This window comes from Ursus americanus, chromosome 9, assembly GCF_024610735.1.
Source record: "Ursus americanus isolate L20-20 chromosome 9, mUrsAme1.1.p, whole genome shotgun sequence".
In the NCBI taxonomy this organism is placed as follows: Eukaryota; Metazoa; Chordata; class Mammalia; order Carnivora; family Ursidae; genus Ursus; species Ursus americanus.
This window is the reverse complement of record NC_142135.1, coordinates 4,989,530-5,010,169: the sequence shown is the minus strand read 5'-3', so window position 1 is coordinate 5,010,169 and position 20,640 is coordinate 4,989,530. Positions and strand designations below refer to the sequence as shown.

The following is a 20,640-nucleotide window of genomic DNA, read 5'->3' as shown; positions in this document are numbered from 1 at the left end:
GAGCGGAGGCAGGGAAGCTCCGCGGGCACCACTAGGCTTCTGGGGCCCGCTCTGCCTGCCCTGCTGCTCCAGCGGCCAGGGGCCCCACCAGAGATGCTGGGGAAAGGAGGTGCTGCTCTCCCTCCTTCCTGACTTCCGGCTTTCCACCAGTGGCTTCTGTGGACAGAAGCTCAGGGGAGCCCGCTGGTCCAGGTGTTCAGGAGACACAGGCGGTCCCAGAAGGGAAACACAGGGATGGAGCCCAGAATACCAGGTGCATTTGCGCTTTTGGAATTTTTTTTCTGAGTTTGTATTTAGTGGAGCGGGATCTGTGAACATCCTGGGGACATGAATGGAGGATGCTCTCCTCCAGAACAGATTTATATCTGTGCCTGATGAGTGTCTGGGGTTCCACTAACCGGGGCTCCTGGTCTGAACAGGCGTCAGCATTCGCCCTCAGAGGTGCACCTGCTTGTGGCTCTGTTGTTATGTTGCCGGTGTCTCTCTTGCCCATCCTCCCTCCACTCCCCCCCTCTTTTTTGGCAGGGGGAGGGAAGGTTCTTACTTAGGTGTGGTCTAGGCAATACACTCTATGCAGAAGTTTGCTATGGTCGATCCATGATCATCTTGTGTTATACCAGAAGGCATTTATGGAATATCTACCTTTCTACACAAGATTTGTTGCCTTAATTTAATGCAGTAACTTTGCTACAATTTATATGCTCTGAGGAGCTTAGATATCTCTTCCCTACAGCTGGCTTGCCTTCCCCCGTCCCAGGGTCCATCCGTGCATCTGCTCTAATCAGGACCCAGGCTCAGGTAAGGTGAGGACGCAAAGCCACATTTCTCAGTCAAACGGCCCAAGCTTGTGGAGCAAGGTGCCATCCCTTGGCTACCTCCACTTTCTAGGTACCTTGAGTATTAGAGAATGTGGTCAGCGGCACAACTAACCCCCTCCCCCCGGGGCCTCCGCTTAGACCCTTTTCACTCCATCCGCCCTACTCTGGAGATTTCACACTTACTGAACACGTACTGTGCACCAGGCACTTTTTGGGGTGCCTGCTATTTCACACCGTCCTCACAGCCCTGTGAAGTGTGTTCATGAGCACCATCATATGGAAGCATCAGGTGAGACGGGGAGAGCCTGCATGACATGACCAAGGTCACGGGGTACACAGTGGAGGTAGAATGCCGTCCTGGGTACCAGTCTCCATCTTTGCTCTGCCGCAGAAACGGCACTTGAGAGGCCGGCAAGGCTCCTCTGGTTGCAAAATTCAAAACTGCCAAATTGTGCTTTTTTTTTTTAAAGATTTTATTTATTCCGTTGACAGAGAGAGACACAGCCAGCGAGAGAGGGAACACAAGCAGTGGGAGTGGGAGAGGAAGAAGCAGGCTCCCCAGTGGAGCGGGGAGCCCAATGCAGAGCTCAATCCCAGGACCCTGAGACAGGCCTTGGGCCAAAGGCAGACGCTTAGCGACTGAGCCACCCAGGCACTCTAAAATTGTGCTTTCTGTTACTCTCATTTGTTTCCCATCTTTGGCCACTGTGGACCGGTCACACCAGTTCCTGATAGGGAAAGGTGGGGCTGTGTCTGCTCAGCCAGCATCCGGCGCTCCACCTGGCTCTCTCTCCTCTTTGGCAACTGCTCTGCTTCAGTCGGAGCTAAGGAATGACTGATCCAAACATCTTACAGCAAGATCTAGACCAGGAAATACGTAGTGCCATTTATTGTGGAAGGACGTGAGCCATCCTTCGGGCTGCCGCTTCTCCTCTCATTGTTTCCACCCCTCACTTCACTCTTTCATCAGTACCATGAACACTGCTTATTAGCGCTCCCATTTTATGGTGGGGAAAGTTGAGGCTGACAGAGGGAAAGTGACCTAAGACCCTGCCAGCCTTTGTCCTCATGGAATCCAAAATCAAAGCAGGAGGAGCAAATGTGCACCACTCCTGGGCTTGGGTCAAGATGCAAACTCACTCTGCGGCCTCCATCCCCAGTCGGCATTATGCACGGCTGCCTAGGACAGGTGGCAGGGACTCTGCACCTCCATACCCTGCTGTGTGCTCTTGTGATCTGCAAAATGTATCAACTATCGGCTGTTTGTTACATAGAATTTTCATAAAATGCCCCATGCAGAGCCAGCTGATATTAGCCTGAAACGGAACAAACAAGTGGGCTGAGAAGTGGCTGGATCAAGGTAGCTATATTTAGACTGGGAGACTAGCAAGTCTTCCTGAAAGGTTGGGACCTCAAAAGGTCATCTATATGCATGCTCATTAAGGTAACTAGGCACTGACTCTTGTAAGACATTTCTAAGCCAACAAAGACGCTGGCAGAACTCAGGCATAGAATGTTCATCACGTCATCATTCGCAAGAAACGACACTGAAATCAGACCACGCAACCTAATGGAGAGGTTAAATAAGTCGCCTGAGACCCAATATATGGAACGTTAGGAAGGGAGTAAAACGATGTGGCTCCTGGCCTAACTAATGAAATGCCAATCTTTGTAATAAACAGAAATTAAAGTACAAGCTGTGGAATTATCTCGTTCTGTTTACATATATACAGAGAGAGATCGGAAAGAGAAGAGTTTAGAAAGAGACATGGAGAGAGCAGAGAAAGGGAAAGAGGTGAGGGGGAAAAAGAGAAGGAAAGAAAACAATGTGACCAGATAACTCACTGAACACTTTGCTTATGTGATACCTAGATGGTGGCATTATGGGTTTCTTTGTGTAGCTGCACTTTGGGTTTTAAATATATTCTCAATGAACACGCACACATTTTGCAATTAGGAGAAACCTACCCAAAGAACCCACCTGCCTCATGAGAGAAGGGGGAGCAGAGATGTGGAAAGCCCCAGGCGCTCACAGTTGTAACTCAGCTCTGGAAGAGGGTTTTGGCCATGTGGCTGTGGATCAAGGACTCCTAAAAAGCCCCCTGGCCAGGCCTCCAGGGAGGCGAGGCGGAAGAGGCTGGCTTGGTAAAAAGTCCTAAGGTGACACCTGCAACTTCAGAGTCCTCTTAAATGAATTTACCTTGAAGGACGTCAGGCAGGTCTTTCTAACACTCCAATCAGAGTCCTTAAAGTATGGTGGACCCCGAGACACGCGGCCTCCTCTGCTGTCTTCAAAGACACTTACTTTAAAATTAAGGGGAAGTTAAGAAAATTCTTATTTACTAAATATCTGTGTTCATGAGAAAGCTGTTTCAAGGGCCAGAAAGTTCAACTCGCACGGTCTTCAACAAGAAAGAAAACTCAAATCATAACCCAACAGCAGTTCTAGCTTTGAGGATGGCTCAATTCTTGGCTCAGGGGTGAAACCCGAAACCCTGATGTTCTTTCTGCTTTCCCTTACTCTGACTCCCTCTGATCCTTGTGTAGACAGTCCAAGACTCTATCATAGAAAAATGGACACAGCAGAATCAAAACTCACTATCTCTGCACCCCAATATCCAGAAGAATAGAGAGAGAAGACAGGTCCCTCCCCAGACCAGGACCAAGGGATATGTTGACTGGTGTAAGCTCATGAGAGCCAGGCCCACAGCTGGGAAGTAAATCAGTAAGCCACATGGCTGAGAAGACAGGAGATGTACATTTTCCTAGGAAAAGTAGGGTTCCATTGGTAAAAAAAGGGGGACAGCATCCAAGGAGTCAACTGCCATGACCATGCCAAGTGCTATGCTGGGAGCTTCATGGTGCTGGATCCATTTGGTTGAACGACAAAACGAGGCCTCTTCTTCCACAGGGGAAATTAAAACCCAGGAATCTTAAACAAATTCCTCACTATTCCAATGGCGAAGGGAGGGACTTTCTCATAATGGAACAAAAATTTTGTCGGAGAAAATATCCATTAAATCTCAAGTTCCTGAATTTAAAATACCAGCTTTTCCACTGACCAGTGACCTTGGCCAATCCATTTAATGACTCTGAGCCTGCAAGGTTTCCACTGCATTTTTAAAGTCCCTTTTGGCCCTAAACATGTGTTGAATTGCCCATTTAATTCCCATTTCTGATTTCTTCCGGTTCCTATTTCAAAGACTTCAAGGCAATGATCTTCAGAATCTTTTCTCAATGAAAGTAAACTAACCAGAAAGAAGAGTCAGACCATGATAGGTCCTCACACACTCCTGATTCAACTCTAAAACTCCACCATTGCTGCTCCATTCCTTTGGTTAGTAATCCCCTGGCTCGGGTCCCTCCCATGCAGAAGCCCAAGGAGGACTGGCACCCAATGCGGTAAAGGCTCCCAGGGGACAGATTTCTCAGACAGTGTTCCTAGGTGAGAGGGACAGTCCAGCCTGTTAAGAAGGATGCCAGGCTGAGAACCTGGCATGCGTGTTCCCATGGTGGCTTTGTCTCGGGAGCTACGACTTTATAGAGGACACAAGTCCTCTTACCTATAGAACAAGGCTGCTGGCCCTGATGGAGACCATTGGGTGGTGGGTCATGTGCTGAGAATACACAGGAGCACATGGTTCCTGCCTTCACCGAGCTTGAAACCGCAGGGACCAAGGGAAGAGCCCGGTATTTGCACACACGTACATGATGGCAGTCATGCATGCCACGGAGCAGAGGCACCCGGCACGCAGCCAGGCCAGGGGAGACTTCCCAGGGCAAGCGGCCTGTGGGCAAAGTTCTGAAGGCAGACTGGGAGTAAAGGGGCGAAGGGCAGGGGAGACAGAGGGAGATACACGCAAATGTCCTATATTCTAGTGCCAGCACGTTCGGGGGAGTGCTAATCCATATGCCACACACACACGTGGTCAGAAGCGGTAAGAACCTACGGGATATTCAGATAAAACATTAGGAAAAGATTATAAGAGGCGAGATTACTCCTGCCTGGAGGATAAAAGGCTCTGTGAAAATGGGAAGAGGAAACAGAGCTGGGGAATTTGATGATCCAGTAGGATTTCACCAGGGAAGGGGCATAAGCCCATGGGTGGGGACCGCAGAAAGAGAAGGGGGACAGGAAGCAGTCCCGGCCAAGCCAGGACACATGTCAGGATAACTCGGAAAGTTTGATTTCAAAGACCTTGAAGCCAAAGTTTAGAAATTTACTGCTATTGGATGCTTCCCGCTTCCTATCAGAAACCTGAACTCTGGCCCTGAGACTGGGACCTCCTCTTTGAAATCCAATCCCTCCCTGGTCTTTTTCTCTCAGCTCCTCCTTGAGCCTCTTCATGAGCCTCTTTCCATCTGTCCACCCTTGGACGTTCCACCAGCCGCAGAAACCTCCACGTGCACTCGCGTGTCTGCACCGCTGGCTCGAACCTCTGGCTGCTCGCTGATGGCTCCGCGTGGATTAACCACAGCTCAGAGCCTCCCTGGAGCCAGCTCCGACTTCCCTGCACTCGGGCATTCGTGCACGCTGTCACGCTGAATTATTTTTAGGCGATGGAGTCCCCTCTCCTCCCTCCCAACTCAATCTGATATGGAAGTCGAATCTGTAAAACATGGAAGCATGGTTTTATTAATGTCATTTGGTTCATACTTTGCAAATGTATAACATTTGTGAAAGAAAATCAATGAAATCAAGAAGCCATTCTGATTGACACGCAAGTTTGGAATCAACAGCTAAGGAGGCAAAGGCAAGCTTTGCTTTTCCCCTGATTGCATAAGATACAGTATATTTAACATTTACAATAATTACTGTTTATAAGTGTCGGTGTGATAAATGCCTGATTGCTCCTATCCTTTATCCCCAACACTGGCTTTGGTTCTGTTTTTCATTTTAACTCCCAAGATCACTATCTCCCTTGATATTTCAAGAGCCCTGAAACTGATTGGAAGACAAAGGTTCGTCATTGATTTCTGTTGGAAAGTTCTCTCTCTGATTATATCCAACAAATGCTCATGCTCTTCCTCATGAATATTAAAGTCAAATAGGAAGCAAGGGGAGCTCAAAGTAAATGCTGACATTGCATGTGATACAATATAACCATGACCTGGGCTGCCGTCTGTTGTCACATCACGGCGCCAATCTGTGCTGAGCAGCTGCGGCATCTGGGCCTGGCATCCGTGCCCGTCGCGTGCGGGAGCCACGGAGGGGGTGTCTGCTGGCACCAGGTCATGTGACCGGACGTGTGCACCTGCTGCGTCCCTCCCACAGTGACGCATGGCTGAAAGATGGCCGGAGAGAAAGGCAAGTCCAGCACGGGCTGATGACGGTGACGAGGATGACAGCAGCTGACATCTGAGACCCCCCCTTGGGGACTCGTGTTACCTAACTGAATCTTCGACGTGACCCTGGGAGGGAGGTTCTGCCCCGCTCTCATTTCCGTACAGAGAAACTGAGGCGCCAGGTACTTGGTTCACTGTTTCAAAGAGGTGGAACCAGGATTCAGACCCAGATAGACTGGAGTAGACTGAGATAATAACACAAACATTTCATTTGCTGCCTCTTTTATGAAAGTTTAAAATATTTAAGTAGTAGAATTGGGATGGCATATGCAATGTCCTTTAAGCCCATCCACGGAACATGGGCCGGGCAGCCCTGCAGGCCTGGTTTGTCACGACTCTGACAGTGCTCCTGTGCATGACTGGTGGATTCTGGGGGTGCACAGGGAGGAGGGTCAGTGAGGAGGCTGAGCCCACGAAAGAAGAATGGGAACCTGAGCCATAGCTATGTCATGAGGTGTGGAGGGGCCCCAAGAGAGCAAAGAAGGAGAAAGTCCCAACTGATGGAACTTGAAATCTGATTCAGTGTAGCGGTGACAGCGGGGGAGGGATTCAAGGTGAAGTGCAGACCCTCTTGCTGGACATGCTGGGTGGCAGGGCCATTTCTCAACATAGCTGATGTTTTCCTTCAGCTGCTGTTTGTTACAGGTCCTGTTTCCAGCACTAAGGGGGGAGGAGGGGCCACACCTGTAGGGGTGTAATGAGTTAAGTACGTTCCCATACACAAAATATTTAAAATATTCTATTTCCTGGCGCATAGAAGGCACTCAGTAATGATTTACTAAAAGTGGGCATTACCGTTACATCTTAGAGAAGATACCGACAATAAATGAGGATATGATAAAATCAGCTGAAGTTGTCTGAAGAAAACTAAAGCAGAATAGGGAACTGAGTGACAACGGGAAATCTAGTCAGAAACCTAAGGCAAGAGGCCTGTCTGAGGAGGTGCCATCGAGCTGACACGGGAAACAGCAAGCCAGAATCCAGGTGGAGGGAACCGCAAGTCCAGGAGCTCGAGCTGGGAATGGGCTTGGTGCATCCAGGGAAAAGTACGAGGGCTGGGGCGGAGGGGCAGAAGATGAGTGGGAGGGGCAAGTCCCGGATCAGATCAAACCAGCACCTGCCAGTGAGTTTGTATTTTGCTCCAAGGTATACAAGAAGTAATACAATGTTGTAGGTAAGAGCCAGACTGCCTGGGATGGGATCCTGACCCCACCGCTCCCCAGGGGTTTCCGTCAGTATTTCCACCTGGAAAATGGGGATGACAACAGTACCTCCCCTCTAGAGTTGTTGTGAAGAAGTGAATATTTGCAAAGAGCAGGAGCAGTGCCCGGAGCCTATCAAGCATTAATTATATATAATTAATATATATATTATATTATATATAGATAATATAAATATTAGTTTATAGCTAATATAAACATTAGCTGCCACTGCTGCTCCCCACTGTCCCCACCATCCTCGTCATCATCATCTGTGGATTCTGAGCAGGGAACTAACACCATCTGAATTATCCACAAGTAAAAATTAGTCCTCTGGCTTCTGTGAGCAGGTTATAAAGGTCGGCCTTTGGCAGCGGTGACCTGACCCGTGGGAGTGCTGGAGAGGGACACTGCATTGCTCAGAGATGGAAGCTGTGGCTGATGGTTCTGCGCGTGGAGATTTCAACCTTCCCCCGAGGATATGTACATGCTGGGTCAAGTTAAGTCAAGTCTTTACAGCCTACTGCCCACCCAAAGCGGATGTACTATTACCAAAACGGTAAAAGAAGAGTGCAACGTTGAAAAACAAAACTCTCAGGCTCTTCCTTCAAGAGCATTCTGAGTATAAGCAGACTTGAGAGGCAGTGCATTCCTCCTGGCTTCTCCCTTGAGATGGGCCCAATTAGCTAACAAGATGAAATGGGAAATGCGGTTTCTGCAATGGCCCAAATACAATATAAATACAAAAAAAGTAAGAGGAGCATTTTCTGTTAATTTTCCTGCATGAGAAAACTTTTAACATGAATCCCATCCTCTTGTCTCTGGCTGTCTTTGGAAAGAAGGGACATGTTGGACAGACGCACTGAAAGCCAATTTGTGGGAATTCCTGATCTAGTAAACCCCACTCTCCAGGACACCCCGGGTCTGGTTTAAAATGTATCTTGTTCAAATTGCCTGCCTCTGTGGGAGAATTTTGCTCTGTACCATTGTCCCAAGTAATATTTTCCTAATTTTTTTACTGGGCCCATATAAATAGGGCAATGAATCAGAGGCACTCTATAAAACTGAGAGTACCTTTGAATCTTGCTCTTTCAGGAAATAAAAATGGCTCACAGTACAATGTAACTGTTCAGACACTGAGCTGGGAACTTTATGTCTACCAATGGATTTAATGTAGCCAATTACCCAACTTCAGTTATTTACATAAAACATGGATGATTTTTACTATATCCCCAGACTACCTCTACTGGCATTACTTAACATTTGTTTGCAAAAATTTGTTCTGCTTTAAAATTTAACTTAAAGGGGAATCGGCATCATTCTTTTAAATAAAAACGAAGCCGTTGTTGCTTTCTAGGAGAGATTGGTGGAACACATGAGTCACAATGGAGTAAGCATGGCTTGGGGACTCTGTTTACAGTGGAGTGGGGATGGAACCCAGGCACGTCCACACCAGTTGGGAAATGGACTTTTGACTTTGGACAACCGCAGCTTAGCTCCATCCTGGAAAACATCCTGGTGCTCGGGACTGAGCAATAAGGGTAACATATCCTAGAAAACATCTCACACTTTGGACTGAAACAGAGATCATGCAACGCTGTTAACTAAACAGCCAATCACGTGACAGTTTTAATACTGTCAGAACCAATCGTGAGTCTTTTAAACACTTTATGGAAGCTTGCGTCTCTTTGCCTTCAAAACCCTGCCTCCTGCCTACAGCTCAGAGCACGCCGGACTTCGGCTGTCTCTGCATCTCCCAGATTGCAATCCCTAAGACCCCAAATAAACGCATACAGTGATTTTGCAGCATGTCTTTCCTCCTTTAGCAAAACAAATCAGTGTCATTAAAGTCTAGCCAGATACTCCTGACAATGGGGGTGATTCTGCCCCTGCTCTCCTTGCTACAAAAAAAGGAAAATTAGCAAAGGTTTATTATCCTAAAACACATTTTTTTCTTGAATTAAACACAGTCTTGAAAGAAAACGGAAAATGAAGACAGTTTTCCATAGGAATTACGCCTCAGGACCATTATCTCACAGGTCTGCCAAATTCTTCTTGATTCCCGGCAGTCTCAGGGCAAAGGCCGCTAGTGACAGAGGACGAATCAAAGGCTCTTCTTTCCCAGAGACAAACCTAGAATGGTGCCCACCTCAAAGGCTGCTCTTCTCGGCGTCTCTGTTTCTCAGGTGGGGCCTGAGAAATAAATCCTAGTAAACGAGATATAGGAACCCCACTAGCCCCACCACTGATCCCGGGAAAAGGAAGGGACTGCACACCCTCCCTGCGCTTCTCCTCTCCCCCCAGCCTGTGGCTCGCATGCCACGGCCAGAACTTCAGGAGTCAGCCTGGACCCTAAGGGGGTCTCGATAGTGGAGGCTGCTTGTCAGGAAGAGGAAGCAGGAGACAGCCGGAGCTCAGGGTCTGGCGGCCACGTGACGACACCGTGCCAGTGTGGTCTGCCCGCATCTGGAGTTTAATGCGAGTGAAAGGTCATCTTATATCTGGCTTAACACCTGATGTGCCACGTCTGCGTCACTCACAATCCCATACGATTACTAGCCAATATCCGTGTTAACACCACACTGCGGGGAAGGCCGACTTCAGCCTTTAAGCGTGCTGTGAGGTACAAATTATGATCCTCACCCTACAGATAAAAGACCTGAAAATCGGGAAGATCAAGTGACTTGCCCGGAGGCACAAAGCCCATAAGAGACTGAGCTGAGATGTGAGTCCAGCTTTCTCTGCCTTCAAAGGCCCTTAGAACCCCACTATTCGGTCTCTGGCACAAGGCCCAATCTGTCCTACTGGCATGGTTGAAACTTAGTTCTTAAAATAAATGTGGAAATAGAAAGTTTCACTTTTTTATTATTGAAATGGCCACTGATTCAACTTGTCCAGTGAATCTGGACCGTGCCCCGTATGTAGGACACCGGCCCATCAGCTGGGGCTGCCTTATGGCTTGGCCACCATTGTCAGGATGCCTGGAGTCTCCAAGCTGCCCACGGGCCTAATGGTTGAGATTAAAGCAAAAAAATGGGGGACGCCTGGGTGGCACAGCGGTTAAGCGTCTGCCTTCGGCTCAGGGCGTGATCCCGATGTTATGGGATCGGGCCCCACATCAGGCTCCTCCGCTATGAGCCTGCTTCTTCCTCTCCCACTCCCCCTGCTTGTGTTCCCTCTCTCGCTGGCTGTCTCTATCTCTGTCAAACAAATAAATAAAATCTTTAAAAAAAAAAAAAAGCAAAAGAATGGGATTCGACATATAAACACTTTGTTAAATTTCCTTGAAATAATACATTGGGCACATTTAGTCTTTATAAATGTTACAGTGCATTTGCAAAGACCTTAAAGGGAGACTGTCTTACTTTGCAACATTTCATCTAAGTATGAAGAAAAATCACAACAGTTCACAAATAGTTATTTGGAACGAATTAATTTTAAAACCAAAATTTAGGGGCGCCTGGTGGCTCAGTCATTTAAGTGTCTGACTCTTGATTTCAGCTCAGGTCATTATCTCAGGGTCATGAGATCAAGCCCCATGTCGGGGTCCACGCTGAGTGTGGAGCCTGCTTGGGATTCTCTCTCCCTCTCCCTCGGCCCCTCTCCCCCCAGGTTGTACACACACTCTCTCTCTTTTTCTCTAAATAAAAAATAATAAATAAAATAAAAACAAATTTTACAGAACACAATGTGTATTCAACGTGGGAAATTGGTACATTTCCACATCTCCTAGGAAGTGAAGGGGGTCACCAAAAGTCAGAGCGCCTGGGGCCAACCAGCCGGAGGTTCTAAAGTTGCTCTCAGGACCCAGTGTGGGGGGTGCAGAATCTCCCTCAGCAGGAATTTGGCCTTGAGAATGCTCCCCCTCCCTCTATTCCAGGGGTTCTGATATACGTATCCATGATCCCTTGGATTAAAAAAAAAAAAAAAACCCACATGTCACGGGGCACAGACTCCCTCATTTTCACTGTGGAAATACTGGCCAGGACAGACTTGATCATTCTTCATGGTGGAGAGAGAGCCCTGGGCCCAGCTGGGCCGCATGTCCGGGCGAGTCTGGACCACAGAGAGTGAGGGTCCCCGCTATTCATAGTGGTCACGATTTCATGTGTTCAACCACTGCGGCTAGCTCAGAAACAAATACTTCTTTGATGATTATACCTTTTCCATCAGCACCAGGTGAAAATGCACCTGTGGGCAGGTCAAGAATGAGGATCCTCTGCCAAGCAGGTCCACCCTCAGGGAACCGGTCCCTTATGTTAAGGCGGTAAGACTTCAGCATTTCTTCACCTAGCTCTAATTCACTGAGCAGAGAAGATGAAACCATCCAATTATCTGCCATTAGGATCAACTTATTAGCTACAATTACAGAATTCCAAGGTTCTCACAGAGTACCAAGTTCATCTTGTGTGCCCATGTCAATTTCCTCTCCGATACTTTCTCTGCTTCCCATCTCATGTCACTTTTAGAGTGGACTTAGGAGGGGTGAGAGGGGGCATCTAGAAACTGGATCCCTCAGGGATCCCGCAGGGTGCGGTCCCCACACTTGGAGGCCTGAGGGGGTCCCTCCCCTCCCAGACATCTCCCTCATGGATACTCCCAATTCCACACAACTTGGTTCATTCTTAGACTCTCAGATACCATGTGGCCAAATCAGAAAGAGGTTGTCTTGCCACTTGGACACTTCACTGTTTTCCAAATAATCATTTTTTTAAAAACAACAGCTTAATGACTATTAATTGAGAACAGAAACAGCAGGCTTCTCCATTGGGATGCTTCCTCCCTGCATTGCTGAGCCTTCGAGAGCTCACTATGTTTTTTTTAACTGCATGGAATTCAGCTTCTTTTCTTTCTTTCTTTGGTCCACATTCCATTCCCTGATCTTTCATTCATTAATTCAATAAACATACAGGGAACACCAACTATGTTCCAGGCACGGTGATAGGCACCAGGAAGTTAGAACAGAATAAAGCAACATGGTCCCAGGGTTTTAAGCATCATCCTCTTCATGGAAGATTTGCTTACATCCCTGAATATCCCCCCCACACACACAAATGCAGTAAAAAGCGACCTCATTTTCATAAGACTAGAATGACTAGGAATCAACATACACTATCTTATAATATTGTCTTCATTGCCAAGGTCTCAAACCATGATGGAAATCCCAGCTGGGAACCTACCTCCAGTGATGGGAAGTTCACCCGGGAAGGCAACATGGTGGGGGGGGGGGTGGCCTCTGGGAGTTCTGAGAGCTCTGGGGACAGCACAGGGCATGCAGGAAACACTCAAGGAGCATTTACAGAATAAGCAAAACCCCATCAGGGCTACTGTTTCAGTCCATATAGATTTCACCCGTGTCTGCTGACTCTGGCTTCTTCAATAAAATTAAAAAGATCCAGAATGTATTGAGTGCTTAAGATGTCAATCTCCCTTTCATAATATTCACATTTTCAATTCTCAGGACTCCATGAAGAAGGATGAGGAGGATGGCTCCCATTTTACAGAAGAGGAAGGTGAGGCCCAGGGAGGGCAGCAGCAGGTTCCAGGTCAGCCGGTGTGAGTCGGACCCAGCCGGCTGGTCCGCAGCACGTGTGTGTAGTGCCCTAGCCCGACGCTGTTCTCTCCCCGGCCCCCAGGGAAGGCCGCTCTGAAGCTTGTGTCCCATTGTCTCTGCCACGTGCATCAAGGGTCCCTCACTTACCCCCACCTTTCTTTCCGGTGCCCGTCCCTAACTCATGCTGGCCAGGGGCAAGCTGCCCCCACACACGCAGGTGCGGGCTGGTGGCGCTGCTGCCTGGGGGAGGAGCCTCACTCCGTGTGGGGGAAACAGCAGGTGCAGCTGTGCTGACGCCAGGTGGGCTGAGGCCCTGAGGACCTGCTGGGGGGGCTCTCCTTGCTCTCTGAACACAAAGAGATTAGCCCCGACGACCCCAGGCCAGAAGCCAGGACCCCTGGAGGTCAGGTGTGCCTGACGGAGTCAGACCTGGCAAGAGAGCACAGAGGCCCTGGCGGGGAAGCTGCCCAAGCCCTGAGCAGCCAGGCCTATCTCTTCCCAGGCCCTCATCATTCTCTCTGTCATTGTCACTCAGCCCCTCGGTCCCCCCAGCACCACGCCAGAGACCCGAGAGAGCAGGGTCTGCCAGCAGGCTCTGCTTCAACGGCCTCACACGGCCGACTTTCAGAAACGGGTTTGAGGCTAAGTGTCTCCACAGAATGCACACCTACTCCGGGGTGGACGGGGAGATTATTCCTGCCACACGTGGTGGGCAGCTGAAGCAAGGAGCCCGTGAGCTGGTGTGTGTGCACGTGGGGGCTCCTGGTGTATCCAGGCACGTTCCCTGATCCCCAAAGCAGCCCTATGGGGTTGTTTCTATCACTATTACTCCGTTTACAGAGGGGGCTACGCACAGCAGCTCCTGGCACAGGGTCACAAGGAACCCAGGTGAACTCAGGTCTGGTTAACTTCGCACTCCACTTTCTATAATACAACTAACTGTTGTACAATTTCTAATGGTTTCTGGATACAGTTGATAAAGCAGCAGACCTAGAGACAAGGGCTCATGGGCTGGTGACTTACTATGGATGTGCTCCGGTGAGAGCAGCCCGGGGAACACGGGGCAGGGAAAGGCGGGGGAGGCAGACATGGGTGCATTTCAGCAAAGGTCCCCCAAGAAGGGGACCGGCCTGATCCTGCAGGGGACTCTGGAATAGGAGTAACATCTCAGCTTGTCCCATCGTGAGACAAGGCACGGGGCTTCCCTGTCCCTGTACTAAGGATCATGGGTGCGGGCAGGGGTTGGAACGGCTGTGAGGGGCAGTGGGATTCAGAGGCTCGGGCAAGTTCCAATCTTGAACAAAGTGCTTCCAGCAACCTGGGGAAGTCCTCCAAAGCCAAGTTGCAGGTGTGGGGAATGAGAACACGCTGAAATGGTGTGGGAGAAGCACAACAATGGGGGAGGTACGTGTGTGTGTGTGTGCAGTTGTGAGAAGGACGCTCAGATGGGTAACTGGTAATTTCGATGCGGGGGGACCTCTCCCTCCCAGAAGCTGCATCAGTTCCTTCTGCCAGTCTCCTGGACCCAAGGGGGAGGGAGGGAGGGACAGGCATTCAGAGTGGAAGGAACAGCAAGAGCAGAGGCAGAGACAGAACAGATTGAAGACAGCTTCCCAAGGACAGCCCTGCTGGTCAAGCAGGCTTAAAGATGCCATCTCAAGGACAAAGGAGGGGCGACACCGGGCTTGGCCCAGTAACAGCTGGGTTACAGGGCCACCTGGCAGAGAAGACTCCTGCCTGTCCAGGCGGTCAAAAGTGAGGGACCTGGGCTTCAGTGTTTCTGAGCTGCCTGCTGCTCTCAGAAGCCAAACAGGTGAGAGAACATGGCTCAAATCTGGGCTCCACCAGAGACATCCTTCTGACAGCCCCGAGCAGCGCTCTTCTCTGACCCCAGGTGGGTACTCAGAGCCTGGGAGCGCGACTGTTATACCTGCTTAGTATTCTCCATGAAAACAGGCATATTTGATATTTAGGTGCACTTTAATGGACCCTGAAAAGAAATTATATTGATTCATTTAAAGAATAAATGCCCCCCCCGCCGTCCCCTACATGGTGAAATTCTTAAATGCTTCTACTTAATGGAAATCACCTCTCAAAGCATTACTAAAACTAATCGTGGTAATTTTTATACATTTCCACGATTTCCCGTGCTATCTTCTCTCTGGCTTTGATGAGCCGTGATGAGAGGATGCCTTTTCTGTTGCCCTCTCTGACTTCAGTGGTCACCCCTCCCCCACCACAGGAGAATGTTTTCTAACATCTCCAGGGAGGAAGAGATGGCAAAATCTATGAAATAGCACCATCTGGGTGGAAGGGAATCATTACAATTAAGTAGACTTAATATCTATTCACAGGCACGGACATGCCGAGTACTCGCAGCCCAGACCTCAGGAAAGACGAGGTGACCGTTCTGAGAGACCCACGAAAGGTAAGCAAGGCTGTGAGGCGAGCAAATCACATTTTAAAGTTTCTTACTTCTGGTTCCTCTTCCTGTTACACAGGAAGCCTCACATTTTAAGTGACCAAAATTCATCTCTGTATGTCACAGGTCCCGGTACTTTGGTTTATAAGAGGCATCTGAAAGGTTTGGGGACAGCCCGGAGATGTCCTGGCCTTGGTGGGTCGTGACAGGATTGCCTGTAATTTATACTTTTCTATTTCTGGTAATGACCAAGATGCCGTGGACTTTAAATTCCCACTGGACACCAGGGTCAAACACCCCCCACTGTTCCCATGGCCATGGAGAATTTGCCCCCTCTGTGCCTTGCCCCCAGTTCCAGGAGCAGATGGGACACCTGTCACCCTGGCTGGGCAGTCAGCCGACTGCACACATGTCTGTTCTGTAATGCTGGGATCTTTCCAGAATGCCCGGGGGACGGTCCCTTCTGAGTTCAGAGCCCATCACAGTCTATTCTATAAGACACGCATTTCACTCAGACAAGAAGAAAACTTCCCCAAATCAATGAAAGGAAACACAGTGGCATGCAGGTAAGGGCTGCGTCTCACACGGGGAATTATTAATTTTCTCTTATTTACAGAATCTCACCATAAACATCAAGCCCAGAAAATTCAATGAGCAATTGTTTCCCATCTCGAGAAGCAGTATCGAAGTCGTCTGCCTAACTGAAACGATCTCTACATGATGTGGCCACCAGGGGATGGACATGTTGAAGAAGAGAACAAAAATGTCTAATTCTGCCCCTTCATTTATGAGACAACACGTCGCGTTTGAACAGCATTGGGTTTGTGTCTTTGGAGTGTTCTCATTTCATCCAGCCAACCCGCGGCAAGGAAGTCCGAGTGCTTGGTCCGCATGGCGTGCCCCCCCATCCCCGTCCCCCGCAGTGCTTTCTCTTCCTCCGTCGGCCCTGCCACCCCACTTCTTTTTTTTTTTTTTTTTTTAAGATTTTATTTATTTATGTGACAGAGAGACAGCCAGCGAGAGAGGGAACACAGCAAGCGAGTGAGAGAGGAAGAAGCAGGCTCCCAGCAGAGGAGCCTGATGTGGGACTCGATCCCGGAACGCCGGGATCACACCCTGAGCCGAAGGCAGACGCTTTTAACGACTGCGCTACCCAGGCGCCCCCTGCCACCCCACTTCTGTGCTCACCCCTGCACTGCTCAGGCCCCAGTCATCTTGCTACACCTCCCCAGATCATCCTTTCCTACCTTTGCCTGCTGAGCCAACATCTGCTCCCAATTCCAGATCTCACTTGGGACCCCATCTCACCGTCCACCTCTGCTGGACTCGTGGGACACTTCTCTGTCTCCCTCGGAAAACTTCGAGCCCCTCCGATAACCATTGTGTGCACAACAGGGACACTTACTCCAGGCACATACTCTGTGCCAGACACTGTTCCAGGCATTTCCTTGCATAATTCATTCAATCCTTAACACAAACCCAGAAGGTAGGTACCTCTTACCAGCCCCACTTTGCAGGTGAGGAACCCAAAAATCAATCAATCCATCCATCAATCATATCAAAAACCTTTTCTAAATCTACACAGCAGAGAAGTGTTGAAAGTAGGATTTGAACCTGGAAAGCCCAGAGTCTGTGGCTCTCACCACTACTGAATTCTGTGCTTCTAGACACAGCAAACCTTTTCTGTTTTAGAGATAAATGGAACAAAAGAGCCAAATTAAATCATGTGTCCCTGCAAGACCACTCCACTAATGAATGTCAAAGACATCATTAGGTCCCATGTGCTTTGATGCCTTCTGGTTGTTTCTCAGTATATCCTACCTTATTGTCTAAACATCTATTTTTCTTTCTTTTTGCTTACTTAGAACTACATGCAGGTGATGGAAATCATGCAAACATGACTGTTAAAACCTCTTTCATTGTTGTGCCTGCAGAGGGCGCTCATCAGGGGTGGTGTATATTCCCCTCCCCTTGATGTGGGCTGGCCTTGCACCCGGCCTTGACCAATGCAATGTGGGGAAGAGACCCTGTGCCAGTTCCCAGCCCAGACTGTCAGAGACCTAGAATCTCCTTTCTCCCCTCACTCCCCCTCTTTCTTTCAGTGACCTGAGCCACCATGTGAGAGGCTGGACCACCTGACTGGAAACAAGCTCAGCCGTTCCCTTGAGCAGTCCAGCCATGCCAACCAAGGATCAGACACCTCTGATGTCATGATCTCCGACAACCCACCCTCTCTGCAGAAACCGCAGCAGAAAGCAGCACATGAATGACCTGGCTGAGGCCAGCCAACTCAAAACATCGAGAATAAATCATGGTTTTAAACCACTAAGTTTTTGGCAATGCAGTGATATCTAACTGAAAATAATGCAACTGGAAATTCACCTCGAGTAAGAAATCATGAATGCTATCTCTTGCTCACTCATGGAGCAATCCTTATGGTAATTATTGCTGGCCTCTATGTTAGCATTCCGTCCTAAACAGTATGCTCGTGTATATTCCAAGGGCATAGCAAGTGTACCCCAGTTATCCCTGTGTCAAGTCAGACCAAAGAAGAAGAAAAGCTTTTTTTTTTTCCCTCCCCTAAACTGCATTTCATTTGTCTTTGTTTCTGCGTGGAAAGTCTTCCTCTCCCCAAGCCCCTTGCCGGGCTCTGCCGGTGGCTGGATATCCAACAGCCCTCTGGGTCCCCATGGTGGGTGATGGGGACCACCAGCTCCGAGAGAAGGCTCCGCTGGTGAATGAACAGAGCTCAGGCGCTAGAGTCACAGGGAAGGAACTGAGTCCTTGTCAGGTACCTGGGGATGCCTGTGGGCAGGTGGGCTGGGGTGCAGATCCCACCCGATTTCCAGGTCCCAGCTTCATCCCTGAGAATACACCTAGCCCCGCAGACCCGACTATGTGGCCACTCACAGGTCAGACTGACTGGACCCTGACATTGGGCCAGTTTCTCTCCTGGCAATGGACTTGTATCATCTCTGGGACTGTAAAATATCCTTCTCCTTTATAATCTCTAAGACAAGAACACTACAAAGGATGGGTTTTTGTCCTCATTTTGGGGGTGAGGAAATTAAATTTCAAGTTGCCAATGCCTGGGGTCACACAGGAGTTCATGCAATGGCAGGATTCCTACTCCCTCTGCCAATCCCACCAACCGTCTGCTGGCAGAAAGTGGGGTGGAGATGGGGCGCTCCACAGCAGCGGCAGAGCAGGGAACCGCAGGCTTCCGGAATGCACACGGGACATGGGAGACCAGGGGCCCGCCAGTCTCCATTGCCCAGAGAGGAGCAGAGTGGAAGACAAGGAATGCCCTGGAAAGGGGGTGACTTGCCTAGTACTTGACACTTAACTCTGCCCAGAGTCAGAGGAGGAACGGGTGGTTTCCAGCATCTTTCTATTTCTAGACCACAGGCTCTGGTGAACCTACTGCCTGTAAACCACAGCAGTCCTTGATGTCATCCTGTGTGGTCTGAGTAGCCTGCTCTGCCCCACGCCGCCCATGCCTCCTGCAGGTGGAGTTAAGCCAACCACTGCGTCTACACCCCCAGTCTGGCGGTACTTCATTGCATGCAATTCCACTCACCATAATATCACTGCCAATAGTGAAGTGGCCCAATTGCCAGGGAAATTCCAAAAGGAATTCTCTGAAGGGTAGTTATGACCAGAGCTTTCAACTTCACTGGATTTAATGTCTACAATAATCTTTACTACCTCTACTTGTATCGTTAAAGTTAACCAGATTTTCCATAGCTCTGTCTGCATATCTCATTCCTTTCTCTCTCTCCCATCCCTATAGGGTTTTTTTTGTTTTGTTTTTAAAGATTTTATTTATTTGAGAGAGACAGAGAGAGGGAGAATGAGCAGTGGGGAGGGAAAGAGGGAGAGAGAGAGAGAGAGAAGCAGGCTCCCACTGATCAGGAAGTCCACTACGGGGCTCAATACGAGGACCCTGAGATCAGGACCTGAGTCGAAGGTGGAGACTTAACCAACTGAGCCACCCAGACGTCCCCCCTCCATCCGTATGTTTTTCTACCTCATACTGTATGACTGATCTACACATTCTCCCAAATTTATGAATGTAAGTATTTCCTCTTGGTGTCTATCCAAGTAATAAGCTCTATATTTTGGACTCAACACTCTATTACATCAAGCACCTGCTGGGAGTCCCGGATGCCCACTAATACTCAGCCTCCTCCAGGTTAGAACCTGGGCTGTCCTTGGCAATCCTTCTCCCCAAGCTGGGAGTGTTGATTTTGACTCCTCCTTGTGCCTGGGGAGCACAACCACAACTGCCAACTTAATCAGTCCTCTTTAACTAGCTGATTGTCGGGATTGACAACAGGATGCCATTTGCCAGCGTCTTCCTTCCTGACTTGACTGTAGCCAACCCTTCACAGACAGGTTTAACCCTGGGAGAGTGTGTTTTCCTTCAGCCAGGTTCCCCTTGCAACAATGTAGACACAGGGTTACACCAACCGTGGGCCTCCATTTCCAAAATTCACTCATCCAACATTCAACACGATTTACTGAATGTCGCTATGTGCGTTGCACTCTGCTATGCGCTGGCATGTAGTGATAAATGACTGTTTACCAGTGGAAAACAAGTGTCCCACTGCCATCCTCCTGCTCACCTGTCTGCCCAACGATGGAGGCGCTCAGTCTGTGGGGGATCCTTGAGGACACCTTCAAGGTCATTCGGATCTGGTAATACCTAAGGAAAAAACAGAAGACAGGCTGATGAAGATCAGACTTCTTAATGTTGGCTTCTTCTAAAAGTACCTAGACTTACTCCTAAAGACCAAAGGGAACATAGAAGTTTCTAGGCAGTGTGCACAATCACTTGGCATCGAGGAGAGACAGTGGGAGAGGGATCAGATGGGACCATGATGGAGAAAGGAAGTTGAGTTGAAGTGAGATCACGGAGACACATACAAGTTTGGTGGCAAAGGGGAGAGGGAAAGGGATAGTGGGTTGGCCATATGAATAGGTACATTAAGGGGCATGGCTTTTGTTTAGTCAGGAAAGTCCATCCTACGAGAAAATGGAAGCTTTAATGCCTGGTGCAAAACCCATCCCTAAAACTGAGTTCCTATCATGTTGCGAGACAGACAAACTCTTCCTTTAGAAACAACAGCTGGGTTGCTGAGCCTGGGGGACCTGCCAACCACTCCTCCAACATATTTCTGTGCCCTTATTTGTAATACATCACTCCCATTTCCAAATTCCATCATTTCAGGACATCGTGCAGGTTCCCACACTATCAGTAACCCTCCTATCTGGCCACTTCCGTCACAGGGCCACAAG

The 20,640-nt window shown here is 49.0% G+C and overlaps 1 protein-coding gene across 1 annotated transcript in view; it reads right to left on the bottom strand.

Annotated features, from left to right (window-relative positions):
- FAM135B (family with sequence similarity 135 member B) overlaps positions 1-20,640 on the bottom strand; it is a 178,952-nt gene that overhangs the window by 115,715 nt on the left and 42,597 nt on the right. Inside the window, exon 2 of the mRNA XM_045812211.2 lies at positions 19,968-20,047. Coding sequence (XP_045668167.1) covers positions 19,968-20,047 — 80 coding nt within the window. The remainder of the gene's footprint in view (positions 1-19,967; positions 20,048-20,640) is intronic.